The sequence below is a fragment of the Larus michahellis genome, chromosome 5, assembly GCF_964199755.1.
Source record: "Larus michahellis chromosome 5, bLarMic1.1, whole genome shotgun sequence".
In the NCBI taxonomy this organism is placed as follows: Eukaryota; Metazoa; Chordata; class Aves; order Charadriiformes; family Laridae; genus Larus; species Larus michahellis.
The window spans coordinates 1,214,463-1,228,358 of NC_133900.1; the positions used below are offsets into that span (position 1 = coordinate 1,214,463).

Genomic DNA, 13,896 nt, shown 5'->3' on the forward strand with positions numbered 1-13,896 from the left:
TGATGCCTTGAACTCCTTGTTTGTCATTTGATAAGGAAATTTACGCAAAACTTTATCTATTTGGGTGCTGGAAGGTTCGACTTTTTCAGGACAAAAAGGCCCCGAGTAACACATAATAAACAAATAATATCAAATTCATTTTTGGCAAGGACAGTCCAAGTTTTGTAACCTTTTTCAGACCAAATGGAAATCTACAAATGCCAGCTCTATTGTTAATATTTTACAGACATGAGTAGTAAAGAGTATATAAGCAAATGCTTTCCCTTCAATCTTCCTAGCATTTCTGAATAATTTAGCCCACACCATAATTTGCAACCATGAAGTGGGTAACATTAATTTCATTTATTTTCCTCTTTAGTTCCGCTACATCCAGGAATCTGCAAAGAGTTGCTCGAGACTCAGGTAAGAAAGCGCTAATTGGCTGTCTTTGCAGTCTTTGTTATATCAATTTAATGACTTCAATGCAATTCCACGAACAATTCTTGCAAGCCTGATCCAAAGAGAACAGAAAAATTGGGTTGACTTGAAAAGAAACTAAATGAAGTGGTGAGGAGATGGGTGGAAGGCTCCAGACAACTTAACTGGGCGACGTCCCTTTGCAACGTCAGCGTAGTGCATGAACAGATGTTGACTGTTCAGAATCTGTTAGTTTCCAGCATGGAGGAAGCGGCTGCACTGTGCTTTTGGACAGGCTGCCTTTTGGATGGTAGTTCGGAAGCGAGCTCCTCACCAATTAAAGGCAGCGGTTTTCACACCAGTAGGTCAAAAATCCAAAAATCTACATCTCAGTCCGGGCTATAAGAAGGCTAGCTGAAAACTCCTCATTGTGCCATTTCTCCTTGTACTACAAAACTTTAGACTTTAGTCAAACAAATATTTCTGCAGGCAGTCCTGGAAGTTTTTCCACTGATATTTTTTTATTTGAAACATGAAAATACCCAAATTTAACAAAACTGAGCTTTCAGGAGCTGACTGGAAATGCCAGTGAACAGCAGCAAAAAGAAATCTTTAAATTACCCTTTTCTGCACTGGAACCCTTATTATCAAAGAAGGTATATTCCATTAGGTAAAAGAATTACTCTTCATGTTTTCTAAATGGTGCTGAATGCCATTTCTAGAACCAAAGGACTGCCTCGTTCTAGCTCATTCACTAGTGTGCCCATATGCCTTGGTATCTGCTGGGAAAATCTTGTGGGAGTCCTCTCGCCAAGAGCGAGGTATAACTACAACCTGTATTCACAACCAAGTGAAGGCATTTATCTGCTCTCCTTCTCATGAAGAGCACAGATGATATGCAGTGGGTGGAACGAGAATATGAATCTGCCAAGCTAATAATTTTGTGTTCCAAGAGAGAAAATTCTAATGCATGCTCTAATCAAACTGCAGCTGAATTCCTTTGTTTGTAATGTAGGCATGTTTGCTAACCCTTAAGAGTAAGCTACAGCAGTAATTTTGACTATTTGAATTAAATATGTGCTTACAGAGGTAAATATTGTATTAGAATCCTGAAAATCACATGCTTGCGTCCCTTCAGAGAGATGAGTGTGCACAAGAGTTAGGTATCTACTGACAAATGACAAGAATGGTCATCTGGGACAAAGAGTTCGAGGTGGCCTGAAGAAAGCTTTAGATTGAAGTTCCTGGAAAAGCAGTAGAGATTACCCAGGGTGGTGTACCCAAAAGTGGGATTTTACAAGTGCTCAGCATTAGCTTGGGCTGTTTCAAAGCAATGATATTACTCCCCTAAGCATAAGAGCTAGGTGAATGACAAACACTTCTGGAAATCTGGCCCGTGGTGCCCAGAATGTGTTCTTTAAGGGGTCTAGCACAGCCATCGTGACAGCGAGCATCATTGTTCTCTTTGTTTTTCTTCCCAGAGCACAAGAGTGAGATTGCCCATCGCTACAATGATTTGAAGGAAGAGACATTCAAGGCAGTGTAAGTGGATATTCAGTTTACGTTTTCTCCTTGTTTTCCATCTCTGTTGATACTGGATAGAAAAGGAAAACCAAAACACAGTGTATGAGCTAGTGAAGAGTGTGTATGTCTCACTGAAATTAGCCTTCTTGCTGTTAGCGTACAAAGCCTAGAAATATTTTAAGACCTGCAGAAGTCACGATGACTTTCTTTCACTCTGGGAATACAACTGCCTGCAAACCTTAGGAGAAAACCTGTGTTCCTTATGTGAAAAGAAAATAGGCACGAGTAAGACAGTTTTTATAACCTTAGGACTGAGAGGAGTTGTGCTGGATTGAGACATTATGAAAAAAAACAAAACCAAACCACCAACCTCAAAAAACAAACCTGCGACAGGTTTTCTGAGACAGTTCAATGGTTTTCTTTGGAAACTGGTTTTGGTAATGGCAGAGGGCCCTGACAGGAACATAACTACTTCTGAAAGAAGGCAGCCTGAAGATCGTCATTTGTAACGATGGCAAAAACCTGCTTAGTTCATGGCATTTGCAAATATGCTGGTAGAAGTGGCAGAAAACTCAAATCCCAGTCTTTTCTGTTTTGTTTCTAATCCGTTATTCAAGACCTTTGTTCTTGGGAAGTAAAGTTACAAACATTTTTCAGAAAGAACATGAGAAGAGGAAGGATACGGGAGCTGGTACTGTGCTCTTCGTGGTAGTCTGGTTAAGCAATTGTGCGTGTCATTTGAACAAACAATTTGAATCCAGAAGCACCTTTGAAAATATTGAGTGTTATGTTTCTTATCTCCATATTCCAAACCGTGCTTTGTGTTTCAGTACCATGATCACGTTTGCCCAGTATCTCCAGAGATGTTCTTATGACGGACTGTCTAAGCTGGTGAAGGATGTTGTTGATCTGGCACAGAAGTGCGTGGCCAATGAGGATGCTCCCGAGTGCTCAAAATCACTGGTAGGCAGCGAATCCTTTGGGATTGTGTTTCTCCTCGTTCTGTGCAGCTACCAGAATCACCCTCATTCAGCATTGATACCTGATCCTTTCAGGTGTTGCTCTTCTCATCGGCCAATGCGCAGATTTTAGTGATGAAACAAAGCACTTGTTTTTGTCAGGTTCTGAAACTCTGCTTTTCAGAAGTGCCTAAATGATCCCTGGAGCCATATATTGGAGCCCAAACACCACACTTTGGCACATTACATGTAGCATTGCCTGGAAATCGACGTTAGCATTTAGTACAAATACCCCAGCTGTAAAATACAGGTCTAATTCTGAGTATTGAAGACCAAAGCGTGTGGGTTTTCACACTCACACCGGGGTGAACTGAAAAATTATCTGTGCTAATTTAAGGTAATTTAAGAATTTTTTTTAAAACTCCTCTAAGATCAGGTATCAAAAGAAGTTTGCAGGTACATAAGATCCCTGGGATGTCCAGCAGGTTCAGCCCGGCCCTTCAGAAAGTTAGGTGCTTGTGTTCTTATGAGCTCTAACATTCAGACAAAATGACAGGACTGCAGTAGTTCTCCCTAAAGGTTTCCCAAGCTGATCATCAGGTAGAATATCAAATCTTGCTTCAATTCATGTGAAAATTCATTTTAGCCAGATTATAAATAAAAGATCACCATCTTGCACACAGTATTTTAAATTATAATTAAATTTTTTTTTCTTATCCAGTAAAAACGTATTTACTTTTCAATCTGGGTTTTCTTTTACAGATAAATAGAATGTACATTACACTTTCTATAAACAACAGTTCTGACCTTCAGCATTTCCCTTACAGCCCTCCATTTTCCTGGATGAAATCTGCCAAGTTGAAAAGCTCCGCGACTCATATGGAGCCATGGCTGACTGCTGTAGTAAAGCTGATCCTGAAAGAAACGAGTGTTTCCTGTCATTTAAAGTTCCCCAACCAGACTTCATTCAGCCGTACCAAAGACCAGCTTCTGATGTGATATGCAAGGAGTACCAGGACAACCGGGTGCCATTCTTGGGACAGTAAGAAAAATGGCCATTTTTTACTGGTTAAGTATTTAGTCGTGCAGAAGAGGGATCCCCAGGCTATACAGAGTTTGTGGACATGCAGGACATTTGAAAAAGTTGCAAGTATTCAACCTCATATCTGCATATATAAAACAGTTGCTCTGATCACATTTTTTCAGTCCTTTTTTGGGCAGGTTTTTGCATTCAAAAATGGACTTGAAGGGATCACATTTTATAAATCTTGGGGGACTTTTCTTTTTTTTGCCCCAGAAGCCCTGCAAGACCACAGCATTTCCAATATCGATTTAATAATTTACTTGCTTTGGCTTCCCACTACCTCGTCTGTAATTTGAAAGGATGGAGAAAGATAACAGTAAAAAGAAGAGAAATTTGCAATAAAATGTCGGTGAAATGACCATAGGTTAATTTTTTTCACACTCAAAACCAGAATTTTCACGTATTTGATAACACATTCTAAAAAAGCATATGAACATCAAACTAAGCAGATGACAATACGAGGAGTTCATCCTTCCGTTATTGTTATTGAGTCCTGCTTTGGAAACAGTGGGGTTTAACAGAGCATTTACCAGTGGTAGGCATTACGTTAGGAAAGTAGATTATATTTCCAAACCAGAAATAGAAGTTATAAAAGAGATTTAAGGCCATTTGCTGTTGTCATTGGAATATGTAACTTATGTTTTCCTTTTCCTTCTAGTTTCATCTATTCTGTTGCAAGAAGAAACCCCTTCTTGTACGCCCCAACGATCCTCGGTCTGGCTGCTGATTATGAACATGCACTTCAAAGCTGTTGCGCAGAGGCTGATGTTGGTGCTTGCTTGGATGAAAAGGTATATCAAATTTTTCACTGTTTGATTTTTTTTTAAGCAACAAAACAAAAGATTCAAAGCGTGGATAGTTAAGCTTGTCTTTTTGTCCCTTTGCTAATACCTTATCAGGCAGCTCTGAGTATTGTGCAGAATCCAAATAAGGTGTAGCACTTGGGATTTTCTGTCTGTGGTAAACTATAGCGAGAAGGCACGCTACCGAAGAGGTGCTAGGGAAAGACAGATCTCACTTGGCAGCCTAACGTGCCACCTCCATATCCAACCTGTAGATGTATGAGAGATCTCTCCTATTCTTCCCCTATTCGTTGCCCAAGCAAGTGGAGGAGAAAGAGTGAGGAATGGGTAGAATCTTCCTGTTCATGCAAATCTTTGTCTGAAGAACTTGTAGAGAAGGGTCAGGATTAATCACGTGTTAGCCCTATGAATCGATAGCAGATGACTTCCTCGTAGCTTTGCCTTTTAGAGAACTGAAGCCAAGATTTCCTGTTAACCTTGAGAACGGCATGAGGCAAACTTTCCCTTTGTCTCAAACGCAGTCCCAGTGACTTCTGTGTAGTCACTGTGGTGCTTTGAAAGACAACTTAGGCTCCTTTAAGTCACAAGGTTTCAATGAATTTGAAGTATTCGGTGGACAGCAGCATATCTGTAGAAGAACTGCACCCTGCGATAAAGTATAGTGTATAGACTAGAAGTTAAATGCTGGATTGCGACCTGGTTAGGACTGCCTAAGCAATTCTCAGTTTGCTTGGCTTTTCATCAGAGCTAACTGGACCGGAACCTGCTGTGTTTCTGAAGTGGGATTTTCAGATTTGCTTTATTTCTCAGTCCATTAGGTGTAATCAGTTTAACGTGACAATGTGCATCCTGTTCTTATAGGCAACTGCCATCAAAGAAAAAGCCAAGAAAGTAAGTGTGAAGCAGCAGTATTCTTGTGGAATCCTCAAGAAGTTTGGCGAGAGAACTTTCAAAGCAAAGTAAGTTCCAATCAGCTTTTTATAAAAAGTAGGCTTGTTAACCTAAACCTGAAACTACTCTAGAGGAAAATATCAGCGTACGTAATTCATCTCAATATGCTGAGTTTGAAAACGGCACTCACGGTACTTCCTAGCATACTTTTGACTGAGGACCATTGTCTGACAAAATAGAGATCAGGGTCAGTCTTTCAACACTAGGCTGACAGCGATTTCTTAGCCTGTTTATTTAAATGTAGAATTTAATCCTGGTCAGGTTTCTGTATAAAGACTAGACGCAAAGGGGAATCTGTGTATTCCACGCTGATAGGGAGTAGCAGTAAAAAGATCAGCTGTGAGAGTCAGAGAGAAATGAAACTGTCTCTAGAACCAATCCAGGAGATGCAGAGTTAACTGGTGGACCATCACTCAGAACCAGACATTCCAGTGTGTTTAATCTACATTTTTGCCAAAGCTGTGCCCCATTCTGATGCCTGCAGCTTTTAGCGATAGGCACAGCGGCAATCAGCAAACTAAGTTGTTAGTTTGGACCTTAAAGCAATCAGAGAGTCAAATTTGCAGAATCACATTTCCTGTCAAAGGTGTTTCTTTGACATTAAAAAATACTTTTGCAATTAATAAGTGGATCGGCTGCCCAAGCACAGAGAACTGCTTTCATTCTGTAGCTAGTCTAATACACTAACATTGACTAGGATTACCTTAGTAGATATAGTCAGCTTTGATTTAACGGTTTAATTAGAACTTTATACGCCTGTGCTAAGTAATCTAGAGATGCTTTACAGTCACTCGAGAGCGATGGGGAATTCTAGGGTGTGCTTCTTACGTAGACAGCTCAGAACAGAAAAATCACAGGCTTGTTTTCTGTCCACTTTAAAGGAGCGCTGGGTTTCTGGTGCAGGCGTCAATGACGTTTTTTTCTAGCCGCCAATAATTAGATGAGAAGAACGAAGGAATTTACTTGAAACAATGCTGATCTACAGCATCATAAGTGTTAGTGACTTGCAAGGTTTCTGTTCAATACAAAGCTTTAAAACAAGTGTATTTTTTCTTCTTTTCTACCTAGTAAACTTGCTCGCCTGAGCCAGAAATATCCCAAGGCTCCATTCTCAGAAATTATTAAAATTCTAGGTGACATGAAAGGCATCTACAAAGAGTGCTGTGAAGGGGACATGCTAGAGTGTATGGATGACAGGGTAAGCTAAGTATTTTTTCAAAAATGTTTACACACTTGAAAACTGTTTAGGAAGACAATAATTTGTGCAGCTAGTCATCCACAGTCCCGAGAACTTGTACTCAATGCTGGTGGAAGGTTCCTCGGCCACAGAAGAGCTCATGGCAAGCTCAGCTGACTGGAACTAGGTTTTGGACTGGTTTCGGATCTAGCCCTTTATGATCATGAGGACACGGAGCTGTTACTTATAGCATAGCACGTGTGTATGGTTGAAATCAAAACATCTATCAGGGAGATTGTTTAATGGTATTTACTCACTTCAAATCCATCATAAACAAAGCAGAAGAAAGCAGAGGCAAAAAGGCCACATTTTTTTTGCCGTCCTGTTGCGTGTACTGCCATCAAGCCAGCTTTCCCGTAGTGCCAATGAACTCTAGAAAACAGCTTTCATGGCAGGATTAGCAAAACTGTGCAATAGTGACTCGATTTAAATATTGCCTGGCTGGAACGTAGACACACTTGTTATACAGCTGGTGTCCAGTGCTGGCTTTTTGAAGCTCTGGGGTTTTTTGTGTCTCTATCATGAAAAAGCTATCAAAGCTGGGCACCTCACAGGACTGACAAGATCAATCAGGCATCCTTGTCACAGACCACTCAACGACTTGCTTTGGCTTTCCAGAGTTTGTCTTCTCAAAGTTTCTAAGATCAGGGAGGGAACGGCATTCTCCCACGCGCCTGTGAACATAGTGCTCAACATGCAATGCACGTGATGTCCCCGTCCCTCTAATTATTTCTTTTTGTATGGGGATAGCATTTCTTCAGGAAAGTGCTAGGTAAATAGGTGGCCTGAATGAAAAGGGAAGAGTCTGAAAAAGAGAGAGGACATGAATTAATCTATCTTCAAGTTATTATTTCATTGCTTGTCTGATAATATGTTTTAATTTTACAGGCAGAGCTTGTCACCTATATGTGCTCTAAACAAGATGTTTTCTCAAGTAAAATCAAACACTGCTGTGAGAAGCCAGTTGTGGAACGAAGCCAGTGCATTATTGAAGCAGAGTTCGATGACAAACCTGAAGATCTTCCTTCACTAGTTGAAAAATACATACAAGATAAGGAAGTGTGTAAAAGCTACGAGGCAGGCCATGACGAATTCTTGTCAGAGTAAGTAGTGCCAATGGTATGCCTGCTTCTATTTGAACGTTCCTGCAAATCATCCTCTGTCTTTTCTGGACTACAGCCTTTTGCATCACTGCAAAAACTGTCCTCCTGGGTGTTTCAAGCACTTATGGAGAAGAGAGATGACCACATGGAAATCTGATGTATCTAATGTAGCTTCAGCCCTACTTGAACCCCTAGTTTCTCATTCATGTTTCTGTTCAGCACTGTCCTACTTATCAAAGCTGAATTAGTCAGTGCCTTTCTTTTATTTGAGGGCTCTGTGCCTGCCCACGTACATTATCTCCTTAAGAAATATTCTGTCCTGGGCAACTATTTTGTTCCTAACATATTTGCCCTGATGGAAGACGACAGAATGACCAAAAAATTATTCTAAAACAAGTAAACGGCGTTCCAAGCTCATCGTCCACCTTACTTGATCTCACCTGAGGAACTGTCATTGTCAATTACTCTGTTGTGCGTGAAGAAAGCAGCATGTTATTCGGGAGCTCTAATTCTGTCAGCTTGCGTGTCTTTCAGGTTTGTTTATGAATACTCACGAAGACACCCCGAGTTCTCCACACAGCTGATTCTGAGAATTACTAAGGGATATGAAACACTCCTGGACAAGTGCTGCAAAACAGACAACCCTGCTGAGTGCTACGGAAATGCTGTAGGTGCAAAGCTTGGGTTGAGAAGGTCCTACAGAAGAGCATTTTGCAGACAGAAAGCATTTTGAGAGACTAATCCCAGGGAAAGTTAGTGTTCTGATGGGAGATGAAGCAGTCCAGGACCCATGACAAGGATATAGTTTTCTCCCATCACAGAGTAACCTCATCCGTCACTTTAGGAGTTTTCAGACTAGTCTGACTCAGCTCCCTGTCTCCTGCCTCTGTCTCTCAGAAGGGAGTCCGCTTATCCTGAAGATGGTTAATAGCTGGTTAGATGAATTATTCCATGGGCTCCACTGCCTGTACTAAGTATGGCTGCTCGTGGATTGTGAAGGGAACCTGCACGGCTGGCTCACGTAGAGATGCCTAGACTTAGGTCTCCTAACCTTCAACTGAACGGCACGCAAGTCACAGCACAAGTTGAGTCACTGACAGGTTTGGCCAAGGGATAGACAGATGATGTTCCCCTCACGGTTGATAATCCTATACTTGAAAAATATTCACCCGATTAAAACAAACAAACAAATACCCCATTGTCTAGAAAGTAAGTCCAGTGGGTAATTAATTTAAATTAAATGTCAAAAAATCTTGCTGCCTTTTTAACAGAATTTTTGTTAGAACTTAAGAGTCACATGAGAATCAAATCCTCCCTACGCCATCCAGGCTATATGGAAGTGACCAGCCTTGCAAAATGGGTATCTTACAGCTAGTAAGATTTAGAAGAGGTCAAAAGGTGTATTTGTATGACTGTTACCGGGATGTCCTGCTCTAACGTTACTAATAACTTTATACTTGCTTGCAGCAAGAGGAACTGAACAAACATATCAAAGAAACTCAGGATGTCGTAGAGACAAACTGTAAGATTCTCACTACCCACGGCGAGGCAGACTTTCTTAAAGCGTAAGTACTTGCTGATAAATATTCTTGAGTGTAAAGTGTGACGCAGGATGCTTTGGGCCACTTTATTTGGTCTTCACTTCTATTTTCCCTTCCGTGGTGCAGCTCAGTAGAGCATTCTTCCAATGTGAGCAGACAGTCATTTTGATATGACTTTTTCAGACTTCTGATCCGCTACACCAAGAAAATGCCTCAGGTATCAACCGATACCTTGCTTGAAATTGGCAAGAAAATGACAGCCGTTGGTACTAAGTGCTGCCAGCTTCCTGAAGACAGGCGCCTACCTTGTTCTGAGGGATACGTGAGTACATTTGTTTATCCTCTCTGCTCTTCTCAGACATTTCTTCTGTTCTCAAAAATGTTGAATTCTGTTCAGATGGTAAACTCACAGTGATTTTTCATAAACCCAAAACTAAACATCTGCGTAACAGAATTCACAGTCTGTTCATTTTTAGTGGATGTGAGAACGTAAAGAGTTGTCTGATGGTAGCCTGTGAAAATTTTACCTAAACTTTACTCTCCCTCAGAAAGCTACACTAAGTTGGTTGGGTCTGCGGCAGCTTGCATTTGGAAAAGCTCAACAGCTCTCTTAGAAAACCCCCCCAAAAAATTACCGATTGCAGCCCAATGGGCAGAGTGTTTGCAGATTAAGAAATACCAAGCATCGTGGATACATATTTATTTTAAATTTTAAGACCACGCCATTTCTGAGCAGGTGTTTAGATCTGACAGCTTCTACTTCCAGCTATGCTATTGTCACACAAACATCACATAGTTCTTCTGTTATTGTAGAAGGTGTGACTCATGTTTGTCCTTCCTTCCTTCTCTTTTCAGCTGAGCATTGTGATTCAGGATATGTGCAGGAGACAGGAGACCACACCTGTAAATGACAACGTTTCACACTGCTGCAGCGACTCCTACGCTTACAGGAGACCGTGTTTCACTGCCATGGGAGTAGATACCAAATACGTGCCTCCAGCATTTGACCCTGAGATGTTCAGCTTTGATGAAAAACTGTGCACTGCTCCTCCTGCTGAACAGGAATTAGGGCAGATGAAGTAAGCTAGAAGAAATACCTTGTAGAAAAAATTCTGAAGCGTAACACTTTAGGGGGGGTGAAGGAAGCTAAAATCCCCCTGTTTTGTCATCTGACTGGGATTTCACTAGCGACATAGAGAAAACCAGGTGGGACTGAGCTTGTCAGTGCATAACATTATGTACTTTGGAAGAGGCAAAATAGGGTCTTTCCTTCAAATAAAATCAGTGTGTTAGCTGACCAGTTTCATGTAGGTCCACTGCCACTGCAAGTCTTACGATGTACTTAATGAAGACAACATACAGATCATTTAAATAAGTTTTTTCCCACCTGTAACCAGGATAACAAAAAGCGAATAGATGCTTGTGCTAGACTGGGAGTTTAGAGCCACAAATACGCACAGACTCCTCTAGATATGACAAAAAAAAAAAACACACCACCAAAAATTCATAAACAAGCTGTACCTGCATAGAATGGTGTATTTTAAATTGGGGAATCAAACTACAACAGGTAGCATTAATTGTGTACTGTGGCTTTGTTTTCAGATTGCTCATCAACCTCATTAAACGCAAGCCCCAGATGACAGAAGAACAAATCAAGACAATTGCTGATGGTTTCACTGCCATGGTAGACAAGTGCTGCAAGCAATCCGATATCGAGACATGCTTTGGGGAAGAGGTATTTCCTATCTCCTTTAAAAAAAAAAATCAAAATAAAAAACATATACAGGAAACTGGAAACTCCCTGCGAAACCACGCGCTACGGAAGTGGTTCTGCAAACTGCTACAGTTACTTGTCCGTGTGCGCTTACAATAGATTTGCCTGCAGAGCATAACATATCTTGACTGTACAGATTATAGTCATTGAACAATTTCGTGTGGAAAGGTTGTCTGGAGGTAATGTAGTCCAGTCATCTACTCAAAGCACGGCTAAATTCTAGGTTAGTAAGGTTCTTCAGGACCTTGTCCAAAAGAGTTGAATAACTACAAGCCATAGTTGAAAAATACATATGTGTAGAATTTAAACTGTATCTGTAGCATATGTAAACTTCCTGATGTGCTACAGATTCTTATAGAAGTCTGAAAGATTACCCGAAAAAAGTGCATCTGGATCAATTATCAGAGATGCCTAGCAAATATAGATATACTGGCAGGGCGAGTCCAGGTGATTATGTCCTGTGAACAGTCATTCCAGATTTTTCAAACTTATCAACCACAAATACATTCATTCATTCATTCAACGTTTACTTGTCTGTGAAATAACCACGGGAGAAGTTTATCTGTAGCCGTATTGCTGAGCAAGCGCAAAGCATTTACAGGAGTATGAATGACAGTTTCCAACAGCAACCTCATCACTTGAAGCATAGAACTACTAATATCTTACACTGCTTATTGATCAAATCCTTTTTTTATTTGTGTCCAAAGTATTGCATAGATAAGTATATCAGGAAGAGTTAGGAAAGAATTATTTTGTCTCTAACTCACTCTAGAAGTTTATTGTCTACCTTTGCAAAATTGAAAAATACCCAACATACAGGAGCGCACCGATTCTAAGGTTAGAAAGTACCATTAGAATTATCCTTCGAACCACAATGTTTATAAAACACAAGTTTATAAAAATTCCTGCTCAAGCGCTACATACTTTGCTCCCTTGGTTTCTCTCTCACAACTGTTTGTATTCCTTTTTCTAGGGTGCAAACCTAATAGTCCAGAGCAGAGCCACACTAGGAATTGGCGCTTAAAACGTGGTAGGTAACAGCAATAACGCCTATTTATTGGGTCATCTATCTATCTTTCTCCCCCCATCTGCCCGCCCTTCCACCCATTTAACCCCTTCAACTCAAAAATGCATCTTGCTTCCCTGTAACCACCAGGCGTTTGCTTTTTCTAACGGGTGGTTCACCATCTGCCATTACCTAGCACACAGAAAGTTGAAGTACTGCTAGTGTGCTACCATTTTATAAAATTATCCTTTTTGTTTCTCTAATCTAGGATGCCAGTGGGAAAAATATGAAGAAAAATACTTCCATGTAACTGCTCCCGCCCATTACCTTTTTACCTTTGGTATTGAATGACTATTTCGTAAATCTTCAGTGTTTTGTCAAACCACATACTTTTCCAGAAACTTTTCAATTCTATTTCTTTGAAAAAAAAAATGAATAATAAATAAAAGCTGTATAAATCTCCATCTGTCCATGTCTGCTGGTGACTACCATAAGGCAAAGCTCTGCAGCGCTCCCTACACAAAATGGTTCCTATAAGTAGTATATATGGTCAGGGATTCCATTGGACTTTTTTCTGTTTCTTGCTCTTGCAAGATATGTATGAAAGAATATGAGAGGTGACAAGACATTTAACTAGACTTTAGTGCTCCAATTCAATTACAGGTTCATTTTACACCTTACTTCAGCAATTATAATTACATATTAAGAGAACGTTCAAAGGAACTGATCAGTCTAAATAAGATGACTAGTAATGAGCTCTTCTAAAAAGAAAAAAGATTTTTTTTTTTTACATCAGCCACAAGTGAGTATCTCTTTGCTTGCAAAGAGTTGCAAACAGATCTGCTTTTAGACAGTTCCTTTCATGTCTTAAGTTGTTTTTACAACAGTTTTTGACTTTAGAGATGTCTCTAGGAAAGCCCACCATCTAAATCATGCCCTTCATTGCAGGAAGCTCTTAAGAGAGAAACTTTTCTGTTCTACACCACTAAAGCAGTGTGATTTTCTAGTACCTGTTTAGTTTCAGTCCATGAACACAAAACCCCCCGAATCATCTACACTTTAACAAGGACCCTTGCATAACCCTTCCCTCGTTATAAGAGCCCTTGCATAATAAGGCATTTCATAAGGGCAGGTTTCTTGGCCTTGAAACTCTTTGTGCCTATGCTTCACGAACTGGGAATCTTCTCCATAACCGTAGAAGTACACTCAGAATGAAACGTTCAGAGATAGCACGTCAAAAATTTAAAAGGAGGAATCATCAGTCTTCTTAGGATTGAAAGGTTTGAACATTCAATGCCTGTGAGTCATAGTTATGTGTTGGTTTAGAAGAGTTTATGTGACCCCCAAGGCATTCACAAACATCTCGTTCAAGATTTAAAGTTTTGTGAATTGGAGCAAGCATCAGGTGCAGTTAAGCACCTTTTCCCTTAGTTTGAGGGAGCACAAACAGTCATTATAGAGACCATTGCCGTTATCTAATTCACTGTCCAAAAAGCTGGCTGCCGTTCGCTGCAGCTA

The 13,896-nt window shown here is 40.4% G+C and overlaps 1 protein-coding gene across 2 annotated transcripts; it reads left to right on the plus strand.

Annotated features, from left to right (window-relative positions):
• The first annotated feature begins 259 nt into the window (after positions 1-259).
• Positions 260-12,840, plus strand: ALB (albumin). 2 transcript variants are annotated; one of them, XM_074588762.1, is made up of 15 exons: positions 260-402; positions 1,878-1,938; positions 2,751-2,883; positions 3,707-3,921; positions 4,622-4,754; positions 5,628-5,725; positions 6,786-6,915; positions 7,843-8,057; positions 8,592-8,724; positions 9,525-9,622; positions 9,782-9,920; positions 10,454-10,677; positions 11,201-11,333; positions 12,346-12,402; positions 12,647-12,840. In XM_074588762.1, the coding sequence occupies exons 1-14, from the start codon at positions 318-320 to the stop codon at positions 12,394-12,396; spliced, it is 1,848 nt and encodes a 615-aa protein (XP_074444863.1). In that variant the 5' UTR covers positions 260-317; the 3' UTR covers positions 12,397-12,402; positions 12,647-12,840. The 2 variants fall into 2 exon arrangements, with proteins under 2 accessions (XP_074444863.1, XP_074444864.1); XM_074588763.1 differs by having other exon boundaries at positions 12,346-12,399.
• Positions 12,841-13,896: the final 1,056 nt, after the last annotated feature.

Bases quoted from the DNA above. Each gene is read 5' to 3' on its own strand.
- ALB (XM_074588762.1), top strand. From the start codon at position 318: ATGAAGTGGGTAACATTAATTTCATTTATTTTCCTCTTTAGTTCCGCT. The intron at 403-1,877 runs GTAAGAAAGCGC...TTTTCTTCCCAG, and splicing joins AAGAGTTGCTCGAGACTCAG to AGCACAAGAGTGAGATTGCC. The intron at 10,678-11,200 runs GTAAGCTAGAAG...CTTTGTTTTCAG, and splicing joins CAGGAATTAGGGCAGATGAA to ATTGCTCATCAACCTCATTA.